Consider the following 18,819-nt stretch of genomic DNA (forward strand, 5'->3'; position numbering starts at 1 on the left):
ACCAAAACAAATGATTTTATCATGCACATTTTCTAGTGAACCGTGTAATTTCTCAAAAATGTAGTACTTGACTCCAAATTAGTGGCTGAGTAAGTGTAATTTGATTAAATCTAATTGATTGATAGTAGAAAGTTATGTTTTTTTTGTGTAGTGTATTAAAACAAGCAGGGATTGACAGCATTTGAGATATTGTAATTGGATGGTTCCATATTTCCAAAGAACATTACTTTTATCAAGAATTATAATTTTGCTTGCTTTAAGCAACGCTGTTTACAAATAACACATTCGCTGTAATACTATCCAACTTTTACTAGATATACTCTCATTGAACAATATAAGTTCATCGGACTAATATTTAACCATGTAGTAAACACAGGGTAGTTGCAATGATAGAAAAATATCTAGGCTTGTCCCCCAACCTGTTTTCACTGCAAGAATAGCGTGATAAGATTCCAAAGGTTGATTGAATATTAATCTACGAGAAATGGAGCCCACTGCTTACTAAACATTGCAGGTAAATTAGATCCGAAAAGAGGGAAAATAACTACAAAAAGATAACAAAATGATTTATTAAATGGCACTTGTCAAAGTAAGACGTACGACAAACATACTTCTCATATCACAAACTGAAAATTAAACCTCCTACACAACGTTGAAGAAAGTACATTCATAGTCATAAATGTGGTACTTGACTAACCAAGTACATTTTAACTTAATAAAACTAATTATTTCAATATGTAAAAAAGTAATTATCCGTACTAAACACATCTTCAAAAACTCCAAAGACCATGAATTCTCTTCAGTCTTAAAATTAACGAAACAACAATTCATTAAAATAATTAACGAGTAAAAGTAATAATGCAAGAATCAATTATTGTTAAAAATATAAATCCTGTACAGTATTGTTAATCTAATTTTTTAACAAATTCCATTGCGAATACTCAAAGCTAAAAAGAATTTCTCAAGTCATTGCTTTCCAGTGAATACAAATTTGTAAAGTAAATAATGGATAATGAAAGCGAGTGTAAATCCAACCCTTACTACCCCTAGATTAAAATTTCAAACGCATATCGTAGAATCTGCTAACGCTTCAACCATCGTCAGATTAAATTTTACATCAACTATATACCGCTTTGTATATTTTGAATAGTTAGTTGAATTAAGGTTAACCATCTAAAAAAGCTGTAAGGTTTTACTTCATGTCACAATTTGTGAGTTCTGATCCAAAGAGCAGATAATTTTACGAATATTTTAAGACACAAATTTTTATTTTTTAATTTTCTTCAAGCTCTGCCGGTCTCAGTAAAGATTGACTGGGTAAAGATACCGCTGGTTGTACACAGGTATGGTGTGAAGTTGGTTGGTCTCTGGGTCGAAAAACACAGGTTTTCCACGAGCTGTTTCCTGATCGTCATCCTTCTGGGTCGGTATGGACCCTGGGACTCCGCCCCCCTTGACTCCAGCTATGGCAGTAGCTACTGGGCGAGCCACGGCAAGACCTCCGGGACCTACGATGGCCTGGGCCACTGGCTTGGAAGAGGCTACTCCTCCAGGCTGGAAAGAAACACGATTTAAATCTCTGAAGAGGTGATTGAACAAGTTTATTCAGTTTATTTTTGTAGGCATTGGTACGAATAGTACAAATAACTGTAAAATAGTGTTATCCAAGAAGTTATATGAATCATACAATTTTACCAGAAAGCATGAGTACGACCAAACAACTGTAGGTATATACAGTCAATAGTACGACTTGTACATGCATGAATATACTTATCAATAGAAAACGTATACATCATTAGGACTTTATTACACAAGGAGATGGGGATTATTTGAAGGTGGTTTATAATCAATTCATATTATATAAGGACAATTCACTTCATCTTTATATAGTTGTTCAAACCATTTCAATTTTAATATACTTAAAGGTTCTACGAATGCATTTTAAGGAATGTCTACTAAAAGAGACCCTCACTACATAACAAGGGGTTTCAACCCATATTATACAGGGTGGTAAAAAAGTCCCAGGACAATTAAATATTTTAAAAAATAATGCAGATAGAGCTACAATACTTGGTACAAAGTTACAGGGCATAAAACTCTATTTTAACACATATTCAATGATCCAATAACTCTTCAGGGGGACGGCCCACAAGGAGTCGGAAGAAAATCTAAATAGAAGCATAGGTATGCACATCAAATTAAAGGTCTTTTTTGGTTGAATACAATTCCGCAAACCGCACTTCAAAAGGTCGATCCTGCGCAAACTTACAGTTGTTCAAAAATTCGTTTAATTTACATTGCTATTATACGCTTACTCCTCAGGGGGCACAACCCTAGGAATCGGAAGAAAATTGTTAACGTAATCATAGGTCGATATGCACATCAAATTAAAGGTCTTCACTAGTAGATTATGATGCCGTAAATTCAAGCTCAAAAGAATGCCTGAGTAAAAAATGGCAGTCGTTCAAAGATTCAAAATGGCGGATTCAAGAAATCTTTGAACATCTGCCATTTTTCGCAGGATCAACCTTTTGAAGTGCGGTTTGCGGCATTGTATTCTACTAAAAAATACCTTTGATGTGCATATTGACCTATGCTGCTATTTAAGATTATCTTCCGACTCCTTGTGGGTCGTCCCCCTGAAGAGTTATTGGATCACTGAATATGTGTTAAAATAGAGTTTTATGCCCTGTATCCTTGTGCCAAGTATTGTAGCACTATCTACATTATTTTTTAAAATATTTAACTGTGCTAGGACTTTTTTACCACCCTGTATATTCCTCTAGACATGTACAATACAAAAATCCTAAATACAGTATAAAAATCCTAGCGTTTTCAGTTATAGTGTCTGCAAAGAGCTATGGTTGTTCTAAATTTCATCGTAAAAAGGCTAAAAAGACAGTCATATCGTCTTTGCAAATGATATGAAAGTTTGTGATGTGTGTCATATCTTCACCTCGAAACACTGATCCAGTGATCCTCTCAGCATTGTATACATTCAATTTTAACTAGTTCACCTTACGTTTTCTTGTCTGGAGAGTAATTTTGTTCCACCAACAAATCGTCTGTGTAAAGATTTGTTTCGTTAAGAGCTTTTTATGATTATCCTTTTTAAGATATTACGTCAAACTGATTATGCAATGAGCGACAGAAAATAACCCATTACTGCACCAAAGTCCTTAACACACAAATATAATGCTTTATCCAAACAAAGCAATCTTTTTTTTTCAAATCCATCTAGATGTAACATGTTCTTAAGACATAATCGTAGTTTAATTACTCAAAGATCTTACCATTTTCTGTACAACAGTTTCCATAAAAACTATGATTTTTTAAATGGTCCGTTGCAGTAATTGTATTCTTAGAGTTCAGATTCAAGAAAGAAAAGGACTGTCAATACGTCTCAAAAATAATTTTTTTTATTTATGAGAATAGCTTACGCTTATGCTACTATAAAAATAGTGTATGACGAATACGGAGTGTGACAAGGAACTGTTTTAGAACCGCTATTGTTCTAGAAACACAACCGTGGGTTATAAACATGCTGGAGGTCAGATGTGTAGACTCCAGGACAATGGTGTTTTTAAGCTTTGGAAGGCGGAATAATTTGTCTGGAAGAGAGACTGTCTAAAGGTTGGTTCCAATAAATCATGGGGATAGAAGAAACTACCATAGAAATTTAAGCTGTAAGTTAATCTCAACAAATAAATTTGCCATAACACTAAGTTTCTTATGAAATTAGAGAGCATGTACGTGTGAGTTGTGCCATACAGTTTGGAATTTTAAGCAAAAAGGTGAAGGTAGAATTTAGGTTGAGAGGATAGCCTAAAGAAAAATAAGGTATCTCTAAGTGTAATTGCAAACAATATAAAATAAGCATGGACTTTTAACACATTGACAACAAATGTATGGGGAATGAAACGGTCGTCATAGAAAGCATAACCTACACCATTAGATGACCTATAAACTATTAACACGTTGTGATAGAATTTGGAACCCTAAATTCGTGTTAATAGTTTATAGGTTATGCTTTGTATGACGACCGTTTCACTCCCCATACAGCAAGACTATACATTTGTTGTCAATGTGTTAAAAAGTCCATGCTTATTTCATATTGTTTGCAATTACAGGTAGAGATACCTTATTTTTAGTTAGGCTATCCTGTAAACCACAGTTATATTTTTCATACTATGGGTCGTGTAAATTACTATGGCGTGTGAGAAGGATTAGGGGAAGGCTCCAAACAACATCGAGAATCATTGTCATATATGGTACCATAGAGATGGTAAACTACTACTACTACTAAAGAAGTAGCCCTACTTTCTTTAATTTGTAGTGGTACTAATACTCAAACGCCAATTATTTGTTGAGATGACTGTACTAAACTGAAATTCGAAGGTTCTTGTGCGCATGCGCCACTCTTGACACGATCTTTACCAGGAAGAACCTACCCCTGCTATAGCCAGTCCTACAGGCTTAGCTTCAGCCACACTAGCGTTGTCTGGTGGAGGGTTGATAGCCACACTCTCATTGTCCCCTTCCCCTTCCTCCGCCATGCCGACGTCCTCTTCCTCCTTGGGAGGCTTGGGCTTGGCCCGGGCAGGAGGTGGAGTGCGAGACACGGTGCGGAGTCCTGAGGGGTGTATCACGAGGTATTGACCTTTAGCTCCTCCATAGTACGAGAGAGTCTGCACGTCGTCCAGCCTGAAACATTAGGAGTAAACCTAAATTAGTCGTACAAATGTGTGAACATTTTCAGTTAGCTTCTTCGCTTAGCTTTCGGATAACATACTGATTATGAACCTCTCATTGCAGTCTTATTAAGCGGAATGCCTGTTGTGGCTTTTTAACTTTGTCTAAATAAATCCCTAATAAAATTGAAGTTAACCATCAACAAACATAATATTGACTAAATAAGTACCGCAGCTTACTGCCACGGGGAACATACAGTTTTTGAATGTGTTTATTGTATTACAATAAACTAGAAACAATTTACCGATTTTTACCTTACATTATCCATAAACAAACAATCGATTGCAATTATACTTTATCCATAAGAATGACAAACTCATCGTCATGCAGCTCCTTACAGTGAACAGTGAAGACTATTTTGATATGCTGTAGAAGATTACTTTTTATAGAATATATCTTTTTAAGTTGTACCACGTTTGTGTTTTGTAACTAAAAAGCCATTCACCAATGTGGATTTTAGTATAGCGATATCCTTCGTACGTCCTTACCATTAGGCTCATGCATATCTGAATAAGAAAGCTACAAGATTTAAAAGATTCCACTGTGCAAATTCTGATATATCTTGCAATTTACCTAAATTACAAATCCACGTGACACACCACGAATTTTTCAAACTTCTCGAATGTCTCGAGTTTTAAATTATAAAGTCTATGTGTCTATATGTCTATATGTCCTGTATTCAGTGTATTAACTCCTCGGTATCGTGCCTTGCAAGTCGTAGACCTCGGCTCTCGATCGCTGAGGTGTCAGGGATTTGGCACGAGTCTTTCTGAGGCAATCTTGGCACAACTTTTGTTCCAAATCCGTTGTTAACCACAGCACGTCCATAGCGTTGCCTCACTATCTAGTTCAATGTTAGTTTTGACATCGATATGATTTATATATATTTAAATAAAGTTTGTATAGCATGTTTTTATATTATTAAGATTAAACAAGAATTATCATTTCGTACGTATTGCATAGAAATATTTATATTTTTGTAGTGTTAACGTCAAAAAGTGCCCACATAAATAAATAAAAATTCTTTATTTCCGAGAGTCTCTCAGTACAACTGTTTTACAAAGTAACTCAGGTCAATATAACTTTCTGAAGAATATACATAAATTATAATTAACAGCAATGTGTATGATGTTAGAGTCTTATTTACAGCATGTTTCATGTTTTTTTCTTTAAAGCCATTCCAAGGTGTTGTAGGTCCAAGGGGAGATCATTGTGGATTGCAAAGAGTAATATCTGGTTAAGTTTTATCTTAATGTCTTTGATGTTTATCATTATGATTTAAAATGAATGTATCGCAATAGCACAATGTTCACTTTAAATCCTACAAAAAATACACGATTTAACACACATATGTCTACATGTATATTCTAATGTATATTTTAACACACAAAATATCTACATATGATTTGATGGCAGTTGAATGGTGGCTCAGGAGACCAAGCTGAAATCTAGTAGGCTTTGTTATTTGTTTTTTCATATTTTTAAATCATTTATAGGAATGTTTGGTGATTTAATTTTAATATCTTGTGGTTATTTTCACTCTGTTTTAGATCTAACTTACTTGCAATGTTTAGTCAGTGGACTTAATTCCTTACAGAAAAAAATTCAATACACCTTTGTAATCTTATAAATTTATTATTTTATCGTTGCAGAAACAACGGGTGACAAGGATATATTTTGCACTCATGCAAGGGTAAAAATCAATTATTTGGTACTTTTTACAAAATTTATTTTGTTGTACATAATACTGTTAGGTACAAATGACTATTCTATCGATCAGTAACCAACCAATTTATATTTAACTAAACTTAAGATGATGAGTTAGTTATAGATACAAGTATAATACATTCAAACGCGATTATCATTCATTAGGCAAAAACTAAAAATACACAACATTCTTACTAGTTTAATGAGAATCGATTGTTGCGGTATTGTTAAATATATGAGCGTGTAAAATACACTGTTTAACATGGTACGTCACAATAACGAAAAATGTGTCAAATAATAAAGATACATCTAGGAATATACATATAAAACTTCAACCTTGACAGTGACATGCTAGTATTATCGATAGTACACTTATTACTATAATATATAATAATAGAACCACATGTATTCTTGCTTTAACAGATCTTAAGTGAGAAAACATATTCGTTTACTTGAGAAGTGTACAACATATTTGAGCACCACTATTATCTCTCTCTAATACTATTATCTCACTATTAACATATAACAACTGTTTACATAAAAAAAAAAATTAAAGAATTAACTTAAAACTAATATAGTTACTAAAACTTCAGAAATAGTATAGCACCAAAGGATCAAAATGAGTATTTTAACTGTAATCGATAAACGTTTCAATTTACTTACAATCGTATTACTTCAATTTAAAATCAAGACATGGCCGATTTTTTCAGGGCTCTACCTTTGGCTAGGGATGTGGTTACTCTATAGACCGATTCATTAAACTTTTTAATGCTGTAGTCAGTTAATGATAAACATTAACAAAGCTGATTAGTTAATCCAACGACTGTGCTGTACAATTCTGTAAAGTTTCTTACATCCATTTAAAATCAAAGACAGTACTAAGCATAATCGTATGCTCCCTAAAAAAAATATAGTATCGAATTTTAATCAGAAAATACTATTTCCATCATTGACAACTTTGTTTTATCTTTCAATTTAGGAAGTCTAGAATTCGAGTTTTTCTTAAAGTTTTCTACCCGATAAAGTAATGAGATAGAGATGGTCATTTAGATAGTTTGTCAGTTTTGGTAGTTTTTAAGTTGTGACTTCAATAGTCCCCATCCTTGGTATCTTTATCGTCTATGTACTCCATAGAGAATTGAGGGTGAGAGTGTGCCCTACCCCCTGGCCCAGCTATAGCCACGGCGTCCGGGTCATACTCCACGGTCACCCTCTGACCTCTCCTGAGGACAGCACGGGCCACGGGGGAAGCGACGGCGACGCCCCTTGGTCCAGCCACTGCTTTGGCCACCGGCCTTAACATCAACTTTGTTGTCTTCTGCTTCTTCGTCTCAGAGGCTCGATCATTCTCTTGTTTTACTTTTTCATCCTCATTTTGCACATTCTTTTCTTCTGGTGTATCCAAATAACTTTTCAAAAACAACGGCCCATAAGCGCCAGGAGTGTTCAAATGTACCGGCATTCCTTTCTCAGAGTCTTTTAAAATAGAGTCTAATTTTTCTTGAGCCTCTTTATAGTCTACCGGTCTTTTAAGAACTTGTGCTACAGGATCGTCTGGAACTTGAGGAAACTTTTTCAGACTTTGCTGGAATGAAAAATCTACGTTGTCGAGATTTGGAGCATGAGGTACCCGGTATTTGAATGCGTAAGAGAACCCATCGCTCATATCTGGATGGTCTTTCATCAAAGTGTCCAATAGTGAGTATATTTTCGAGATTTGCTTTACCTTATCAGCATTTTTCTTTTCCTGTTCTTCAGGAATTTCAGTTGATTCTTCTGAATATTCTGAATTGTCTTTTTCACATTCTTTAGCTACCTCATCTTCTGGGGATGGCGTCTCTGTGGTGTTGAGTGGTGTAGACTCCTCAGGCACATTAGACTCCTCGGTCTTAACACCCCCGTTGGCAGGTCGTGTCAGCGGTGGCGCCTGGAGGTTGTACCTCTTCTGTAGCAGGTCCAGGAGTGCTAGGATGGGTCGGCGACGTCGTGGAGGCTGGTGGTGCAGGACGTCCGCCAACTCCGGAACCACTGGAGGGCTCTGGAGGGAGTACGGCTTGACATCGGGGGCGGGTACGAGTAGAGCATCGTAGTTGGGGATGTAGACCACTGGTCTGTGAGGAGTGTGGAACACCCAGAATCTACAACATAACAGTTCATACCCAGTTAGTAATGCAGTTTAAAAAAATAATATCATCTTAGTCTATTAATCTAATATACTAATATAATATTGCTATATTACATACTTTCATATCCAGTCGTTAAAGTAAAGTAAAAAGATAAATAACTTGTACAATTCACCTGTTTTAAAGTAAGGAACACTATACATTAATTTAGGAATAACACTGACCTCGAATGCATGCGTTAATAGTAAGAAAATAAACCGCACCCTCAGATCGCCAAAGTCAGATTAGTGGGAATCATTGTAAGAATTTTCTTTAGTGATCGTGCAGATTTTCGTACTATATCCTATCAATATTTAATACTATCGATGTTAAATATATCCTATTTCTTGTAACAGTTTTGCATAAAATATAATGTAGTATTAAACCATTTTAATGGACTGTAGGTTTTTAATATATTTGCAACGAACATTGCACCTTTTACACTATTTGCGATATTGTGTGCTATTAGTTCTTTTCTATGTTAAGTTAGCTTGTCTAAATGTTATTTAACTGTTTTATTTATCACTAAGTTAAAGGATGCAAATAGTAGTAGAGCAAAGAATGCGTTTCCTCGAATCCAATGTTATAATCCCATTAATGTCCGGAGTATTTTAGCTGTCAAATTATGCAATAATCCGCTTGGTTGGGTCCACATATGATAGAGCCCCAACCCTAACTAGAAAACGATAAAAGATGTAATTAATCGTGGATAACGGTATTGAGTTTGAAATGTTTTTCCACTAATAGCAATTTTAAATTGTTAACGATTAGAAAAAATACGTGTATGCAAATTTGAGTGCAAAATAATATTAAATTAATATATTTAACCTTCCCTTTCTTTTAGGAGGACTGATTAGAATATTTAAAGAGTTTAAAAAATAATCGAGGATATGGAAGAGTAGCTGAACCAGTTTTTTAAGACCTTGACATTATACAAGGTTTAATGTCAAGTACCAAAGCCACAACAGTCCCGATATGAGTTACACCGATATACTTATTTAAAACTCTTGTCTCCTGAAATAGAAGTCTTGTTCGTAAACAATTTAAAAATGTATGAGTGTTTATTTATTTGATCACTAAATCCAAATCCACCGCACTACCCCAACACCAAAAATCTTAAATTCCAGGTTAATTTACCTAAAAAAAAATAGTTATTTGAACATGTTAATTCATTCAGTTTATGAAATTTACTTACAATTTTGATGTAAGGCATGTGTTCCAGATGGTGTAGATTTCCATATTCGGCTTTTGATCTTATTTAACCAACTGATTCAGCACCTCTTAAACTTCAAAGGCTGTTGCATGAATGATCATGATCAACAACTACCTATACTGTTTAAATGGTTAATTCGGGTTTTACTGAACTTTTATTAGTTTTTAGTGAAATTAATCACGTGTATTAATAATTAATTATTAATACTATAATAATTAATACTATTACAGGGTGAATAAAAAGTCAAGACCCTCCCTATAATATTTTCCAAGTAAATATGCAGAGATATCCTTTTGGTGGTCGAGCAATCTTAGCAGGAAGTTTCGTTTTATCATTTTGAAATTTTTAAGTGTCCCCCCAAAAGGGGGGATTCGGGGGGCAACTCAAATATTTTAAATGTAAACCCCCTTCAAGTGACACCTTATTTTGAAGTGTTTACAAAAAATTAAAGAATTGTGAAAACTAGAGGTCGCTATCTCTTCTCTATCCAAAATGGTAGTCCGTCAAATGTTGTGGAAAATCAAAGGTAAAATTGTTTATATTGGCTGCCATTTTGGATAGAGAAGAGATAGCAAGCTCTGGTTTTCACCATTCTTTAAGTTTTTGTAAACACTTCAAAATGAGGTGTCACTTGATAGGGGTTTCTATTGAAACATTTTTAGTTGTCCCCCGAATCCCCCTTTTGGGGGGACACTCAAAAATTTTAAATGTAAACCCCCTTCAAGTGACACTTCATTTTGAAGTGTTTACAAAAACTTAAAGAATGGTGAAAACCAGAGCTCGCTATCTCTTCTCTATCCAAAATGGCAGCCAATATTAACAATTTTACCATTGATTTTCCACAACATTTGACGGGCTACCATTTTGGATAGAGAAGAGATAGCGACCTCTAGTTTTCACAATTCTTTAAGTTTTTGTAAACACTTCAAAATGAGGTGTCACTTGAAGAGGGTTTACGTTTAAAATATTTGAGTTGCCCCCCAAATCCCCCCTTTTGGGGGGACACTCAAAAATTTCAAAATGATAAAATGAAACTTCCTGCTAAGATCGCTCGACCACCAAAAGGATATCTCTGTATATTTACTTGGAAAAATATTAGAGGGGGGGTCTTGACTTTTTATTCACCCTGGTATAATAAATTAATAATTAACAGCCAATATGGATTCTGAGAATAGCCGTTGTATTTTGAGATTAAGTACAGCATTTTTATGCTCAACATTTAAAATCTATTAGGGATACGAGGACACTGTATCTTTATAAATACCAATATGAAGAAGCTGATTAATGAGATTTTACATGTTTGGTACGTTCAGAAATAACCTGTGGAAGCTAATATAAGTTTCGTATTTTTGTCACTCCCTTATAGGGCCCAAGGATGTTTGAAGAGCCCAATTGAAATCAATTACCATTTAAAATATAATATTCATGTTGACTAACTTATTGGATTTTAGTTTGGGTCTATATATCTTCACTGTGTTATTTAAAGTTTCAGCATTTAAATTGTCAAAGTTTAGCAAATTGAATATACAATTACCACACATTGAAGCCAAAGGTTGATAAAAGAACTTAATATTCTATAAATGTTTATTTTTACACGTGTGTCTTATTAATATTAAATGTACAGATCTAAATTAATATGATTAGTTTCTAACTAATTTTACGATCCTTAATCTATGCATTTCACTAGCTACAATGGCATCAACTCATTTACATCAATGAAAGTCAATATAATTTCTAGAAAGGTTTAATAATACTGAACAAAACTAATAAATAAAACTCTAAAATAATCATTAAATGGTTCTACGAACGAACGTAATCATACTTAACAGGAAAAGAGTAATCACAATTAGTTAATTAACTTAAATACTTCAATCACAATCAGTGATTAACAATACATATTTTATACGAAAATATATTATTGATTAACATGGCTGTCTTTTTTTCCATAGTTTTAAGTCATGATTTACTTGAACATGATTTACATGTATTCTATAACAATAATTTCATAAAAATATAAAATCTACTTTGGAGGTATCACAATAAAATAATTATTCCAATTCTTTATTGAGCATAAATTACAAAAACGTGTCATACATATGGCTTATATACATTGATTTATAAGGGACGCACTTATTTGATATACATCACTAATTTGAAAAAACAAGAAAACCCCTCAATTGAATAGTGGAACTACACCTAATCTTTTTAATAACAGCTCTTTAAGTGAAGTTTAGTATGAGTTGTTGACTATCCAACTAATTGTGTATGAAAAGCCAAAACAAAGAATTTGCAGCCCAGCTTAGAAAAAGGGAGAGATCATTGAATAATTCCCAGAAAATCTAAATCACCAAACAGAAACATTTTGCATTCTGTTTCAACCCGATGAAATTCCAGTACCTCAAGACTCAGGATTCCACTCCTGAAATTCGGAAATATATACAAACATTCATTGAAATAGAAACTACGTTTAAAGTGGTATTGCAGGATCAGGAATGTCTTCTTCGTCCAAAGGGTTGTCATAGTACACAATTGGTCCTTCCGCAACCGTCCTTGAGCCAGGGGGAGGTTCAAACTCCCTTGATTGTGTTCCATCGTAGTCTTTGGCGTAAAGTGAGAATTGAGGAACATGAACCACTTTACCACCCGGACCTACAACCGCTGTTCCTTCTCTAGTAGTGTACGCTGTTCCACCTGGACCCACAATTGCTGTTCCCCCAGATCCAGCTGTCGCGATTCCTCCTGGACCCGCAATGGCGACTCCTCCTTTTCGCACTTTCAATTTGGCAAACCTTGGAAAAAATGTGTCTTTGGGTGACGGAGATGATGTTTCTGAAGTACTAGAACTTCCTGGTGAGCTTCCAATTTTTCTTGTTGAGAAATCTATTTCAGTCACGTCATCGTCATCATCAACATCTCTTGATTTTTTGCTCTTCTTGCAAACATCCGCTGAAGGCCCGTATTCGACAATGTTGGTGATCCCAGCCCAAATTTCATTGAAAGGATTGTTGATGAGGATGGGAAAGTAATCGTCGAAGAGTCTATCGTTGCCAGATTTTGTGGTTTGCTTTTTAGAGTTTTTTGAAACAAAGGGGTTTGGAAGGTATACTACGGACTGGGAACTTTGTGGGGTTTGATAGAAAGCTGGATATGGTTGTTGGTTTTGCTGAGGATACAGGCCCATCGTTGAAGCTGGGTAGACTGGATATCCCTGTGGAATTCCAGGGTATTGTTGAAACGCTTGGTATTGCTGAAACTGCTGGTATTGTTGAGGATCAGGGATCATGGGTTTTATGACAGTCTCGTAGTGTTGTATCCTTCTAGTTATCGGTCTGTTTTCTTCATCAGATGCATCAGCTTCAGTTTCAGTAACCACTGCATCTTCTGTTTTCTCGTGAACATTACTTTCCTGGGGCTTTTGCGCCGCTTCAATCTGTAATTTATTTTCCTTCATTTCTTTAATTTTGTTAATATAATTTAGAATATTTTCTTCTTCTTTAGTTTGCGAAGAGTAGAACGACAACGGTTGAATGTTGTAGACAAACGGTTTGTCTAGATCTTCTTGCTCCTCTGATGGCACTTTATTCCTACTTTGGATATTTAAGCCATATTTTGAATTTTCGTCTGTTTCTCTTGCTTCAATGTCCAGAAGTTTGGAATTTTTATTTATTCCGCGGACTTCTTGATGTTTTGATGCATTCAAATTCTTATGCTCTTCTTCTACAGGCTTTCCGTCTTGTTCTTGACTTTTATGCTCCGTTTCATCGTTGACTTTTCCTCCCACTTCTTTCGTCTCTCTAAGTGGTCTGCTCACATCTTCACTCCCATCATACAGTAAGGCCACAGGGACTATGCCCCCTTTGAATTCTTCACTCGGTGATACAGGAATGCTTCGGGCCTTCTCCTCCCTGGAAAATAAATGCTTTCTGTATATTCATGTATTTACATAATAAATTTTGATTGATCACCAATAATCTAAGAAACCTTTTTATAGTTTGGCCATGGATTAAATATATGCAACGTTCAAGTGAAATACTGTATGAATGGATGAAAACTAGTGGTGGAACATAAATGTGTTTACAGTACACATACTATACAATCATCAACTTACGAGTACGTGGCTGTAAATATGTGAGTTTATCGACCAGCCGGTGACTCTGACTATTCATTAACCCTGAGGTCAAGGTCGATGTAAGCTGGTACAGGCTATATCTATTCAAACATGTAATGCCTATTAAACTGGCAACAGCCCCATGAAACAATTTTGAAAAAAAAAGATAAACAAGAACACATTTCTACATTTGTTGAAAAATTATTTAAAAATAGTTAATTAAAAGGTTTATTTAGTTTTCTTCTCGGAAAATATTTTGCTTGTATATTAAACATAGAATTGTTTTAAATTGGAGTTTTAAATCAGTCTTAAGTCAGCTGTGAGGGATTTTTGACCTAAAGCAAACCAATAGACAAGTAATAAATGTTTACAGTAATTTCATAAATACGCTAATATACACAACTAAAACAATGCCTTAATCATGCGGTTTTATTATTATAATAATTTATCCCCTTGATTAAAAACATGCTTAAAAGCCATCGAACAATATATCAGAATGCGTTTATTTTGAAATCTGATAACACCTCATAAGCGTTTTGACAAGCGAATGGCATGCATTAGGTACTTTAAACAAAGAAGGAAACTTACCTTAAACGAATCTTGAAAGTCCAATTAGTTCCATCAAACTATTTCTTTCTTTCTAAGAATCAGAATCAATTCAACATAAAAACTCTTACAGTGACGTGTTATCAAATTTCAAAATAAAATCGATTCGTCATACATGACTAGGATTATTTGTGGGAAATTGCCACAATGTAGAAATATTGCATCCCTTCCATGCATCTGTTCAACTCAAAATATTCTTTAACAGTGTACAAAGTTCTAAAAAATGTGTTTTAAAATAACACGTGTTACGTGTTTTAAAATAATAATGCATGGACATTGTTCATTAAAGATGAAGAATTCTGTATTTTCAACACCCCTTAGGATGATGCTTTTGAAATGTGTTGTGTATACCCCTACTTTTTCAACGATATTATTTTTGTAAAAAAATAATTTATTCATTAAGAACCTAAAATTGGTTTTTATTCTAGGGAAGATATCGAGTTATAAACTTTGGCTTCCTGAGGTTGCTGGATTGATATTTCAAATTAATCATCTTTGAAGTTTCAAGGTAAACTACAAAGAGCAGCTGTTAATAATTTAGATTTTATTTCTTTATTTATTTATATGTGTTGAGCAAAACAGAAACCTGCCGTGCTAAAAATAGAACCATCATCTTCTTTTTACCACACACGCTGCTCTGATTATACAGGTGTTATGATACTTATACTTTTTTATTTTTTTACAATTTTGATCAAAATTGTACGTTTCACCCTGTTTGATTAAATTAAGCATTCTATCTGCAAAACTAAAAGAATGTATTTGGATTTTTTATCCAATTGAATTCTAATTGTCTAAATATTTTACTTAAAAGAGGCCTATTTTCAAATTAGTTTCTTAGAGGTATTTTTTATGAGTAAGAACGAATTCTATCCTAGTCATTTTATTTTAAAAAGCTAGTTTTTAAATATTCCTATGTGTTTGAATAATGTCGTTTTTATAATCACTTGATGAAATTAACTCATTTCATTGGCAGATATTACAGCAAAGTAAATAAATAACTGGTATGTTGGTGTATATATATATATATATAATGTGTTTATTTAAAAGATTATAACGACATAAACTGACATATGTTTCATATAATACTTGATATCAAGCAACAGACCGATTTTTGGGACTAGAATAAAATAATTTAATAATAAGTCTATAATTTAAATATTACAAGTACAAGTAAAAATAATCTAGGGCCAAAGATTGCATATACAATTGGAAATTAGTTGCTGGAAGACTGAAGTAACTTTGTTATGTGATACTGCAATAAGATACTGCAGTAATTAACACGTTCGCTACCGAGCGACGCACATTTGCGTCGGTCCGGTCACTCTTAAAGGAATGATCATGACGTTGCGTACAGACCAAGTGATATAGGAATAACATTGCCGACAGACCAAAAGAGAAATATCGTTTAAATGGACTAATTGACTTCATAATAACCTTAAGTGAATTAGTAAGCAATAAATATTGTTTTTATTTTTCGTTATGAGCGAATTTTAAAACGCCGCATATATGCGTCGGTCAGTCTATTTAACGAAATCCAGTTAAAAATATTACATTTTCGTTTCAATAGACCAGGTCTCACGTAAGCGTCGTTGTAAATTTGGTTGTTTCAAACTTTTACACAAACAACTAAAGAAACTCCACTAAACACTAGCCAAAACTGCAAAGGTTATAACGTTTACATCTGTTCTGTGATGTCGCGGAATACACAATGTAAACAACAATGTTGCCAACTGTTGTGTGACGTAACCAATCGTCATATCCACGGACCAAGCGACGCACATTTGCGGCAGATATCCCTCTAGACCGATACGATAAAATCCGGGTTTTAAAATAGACCGTTGCTAAGAAATACGCTGTTTAATAACATTAGAATACCGACGCAAATGTGCGTCGTTAGTCCATTTCAATGTGACCAGCTGACGCAAATATGCGTCGGTGGTCTATTGTGAGAAACGAGTCGACGCACAATTGCGTCGCTGGTCTATGCGAACGTAAATTCCATATACTGTAATTGTGGTAGCGAACGTGTTAACCATACATAGTTATGTTAACTGGTGAATATCACATTAAAGCTATCAACCGACATTTCAATTATTCGATTATGCATATTATTGAAGTAATGTTTAAATATATTAATCAATCTCTACATCATATTAAATACCAACTAAAAATAGTTGGTATTTAATATGATGGACTTAGGACCGGTTTGGAGGCATAAGTGGTTTACTAAAAGAATTTGAGAGATCCATCAAAACTAAGTGGTTTCCAAAAACAAACACCTGAGCTAAAGTGAGAGTTACATAACATGGTGTCCATAGTTTGTAGACTAATGTAATAGTACAGATCCTTAGTTATTTGTTTCATTCATCAAGGATATGAAATTAAAATATACATTAATTAGCTATCTGGCAGATTGTCATTTAAAGGGGAGTCCCTCTTTTTGCAAAACGTTTGTGTGCGACGTATGAAGAAGCAATTGTGCATTTTTGAAGTGTAGTGTATTTAATTATTTCTTAAGTACTAAATAGCTACTGAGAAAATATACTTGATCGTTGGTTTTTGGCAACAACAAAAACTGTAGCTGTTAATAAGGAAACACTTTTTAAATTTCTAAAATTGTTTTAGAGACACGTTGGTAAGTTAAATGCTGTCTTTTTTGAGTGAACTGAGTTATATATCAAACACATCTTTCGTACCTTGAGTACAAAAAGCCAAGAAATGCACGCTTTGAATGTAATACATGTAATTTGAATGTATAAAACTCTTCCTTTCAAATTAAATTAGATAACCGATACATTATAGAAACGTCAAAGCACCAGGACTTGATTTTAACAAATCTATTTCAAAATAAACCATTACTTTATGCAAATTTAACTCTACAGCTGTGTTCCTGCCACTAGTATGTTTGTACATAAAGGATTCAACATTACAATCAAAAAATGGTTTTTAAGGATGTTAACATTATCTCTTTATACTAAATATAATATGAGATGCTTCAACCAACATCCCAATTTTGATTCCTGTGTTATTAACGGATTAATTTCCAAGTCGTTCATCTTGCCATTCATTGTACATGAGGAAGATTCTCTCATTATTAATTTTTTCCATGTCTTAAGAAATTTGGTAATCCATTTTTAATGAGGAATTTTCTTCGAGGTGCCCCGATAAACACGATGGAGCACTGTTGTACAGTAGTGCACATTTAGAAACTTGGGTTGTGGATTGCTAAAAAGGGAGGGATTGCATAGAAAGAAGAACCTAGTAGAAAATATTACTGTTGACACCAATAACCACTTTAACACACGGATATAATGTGGGATTTTTCTTGTTTATTTGTAAAACTATTTTGTATAGTTCAGATATAAAAATCAATGATTCTGATTCAATGTAGGAATATAAGCATCATGTGGCTGTCAGTGAATAATAGTTTTGAAAATTACCTTCACGAATATGCATTTTTGATTAGACAATTTAGCCATGCAGTTCGTTTAAAAAGATATTGCAAAAACTGCATCGGCTGGTTTTCTAACAACAACCAACAATAATGACAACCATCAGTCTATTCTGTTGTATAAAACAAACAAGGTTTTGAACACTCTAGTCGCTATACAGTTTAATGATGGGTTATTATTCAGCCACAATCCATCCCACACACTAGAGAACCTCACTTATCCGACACTAGCATTATCCGGAGGATAAGTACACGATGTGGTTTGATAATCGGTTAACTATTTCATTGTTTCGATCCGAAGTGTGAAGCAGGAAGAAGCCGTATGTTTTTTGTAGGGAAGGTGTAAAAATACACAATTTGTATAAAAGAGTGGTGTTGTATCAAACTTTTGGAAAGCTGGATGCAGGTACAATACATTTCGATTTATCTTTTTTAGTTGGTAATAAGAATTAGATTCTTGGATAATCTCGCACATTTGATTTTGTAAAGATAAAGCTTAACTATAGTAGATAGTTTTATTTAATACCAACGTAATTTTCTCGATGAATTTGTCAACATAAACAGGTTTTCACCATCCAAGCTTCCCTTTCAGTTTAAGCTTATGTGGTACAAGACTAGGTTCAAATCCTGTTCAGTAATGTCTTTAAGTTATTTGAAAATTCCGTAACCAGTTTTCGGAGACATCTTAAGCGCATGTAGATTCACAGATGGAATCAAATACACGTCTCTAAAGCGTAGATAGAGATAAAGAAAGGTAAAATACCCCCGCCACAGCAAACCTGCCGACTAAGCGAATTTCCAGTTTCCTGAATTGATTTTC

General features: G+C 34.1%; 1 protein-coding gene across 2 annotated transcripts in view; it reads right to left on the minus strand.

Annotated features, from left to right (window-relative positions):
* LOC128987286 (uncharacterized) overlaps positions 1-18,819 on the minus strand; it is a 64,808-nt gene that overhangs the window by 36,876 nt on the left and 9,113 nt on the right. For both annotated transcript variants that reach the window (XM_054408052.1, XM_054408051.1), the window contains exon 3: positions 12,506-13,739. In XM_054408052.1, coding sequence (XP_054264027.1) covers positions 12,506-13,739 — 1,234 coding nt within the window. The remainder of the gene's footprint in view (positions 1-12,505; positions 13,740-18,819) is intronic.

Source organism: Macrosteles quadrilineatus, unplaced genomic scaffold, assembly GCF_028750875.1.
Source record: "Macrosteles quadrilineatus isolate MER2022 unplaced genomic scaffold, UCM_ALF_1.0 Scaffold_2__2_contigs__length_208266976, whole genome shotgun sequence".
In the NCBI taxonomy this organism is placed as follows: Eukaryota; Metazoa; Arthropoda; class Insecta; order Hemiptera; family Cicadellidae; genus Macrosteles; species Macrosteles quadrilineatus.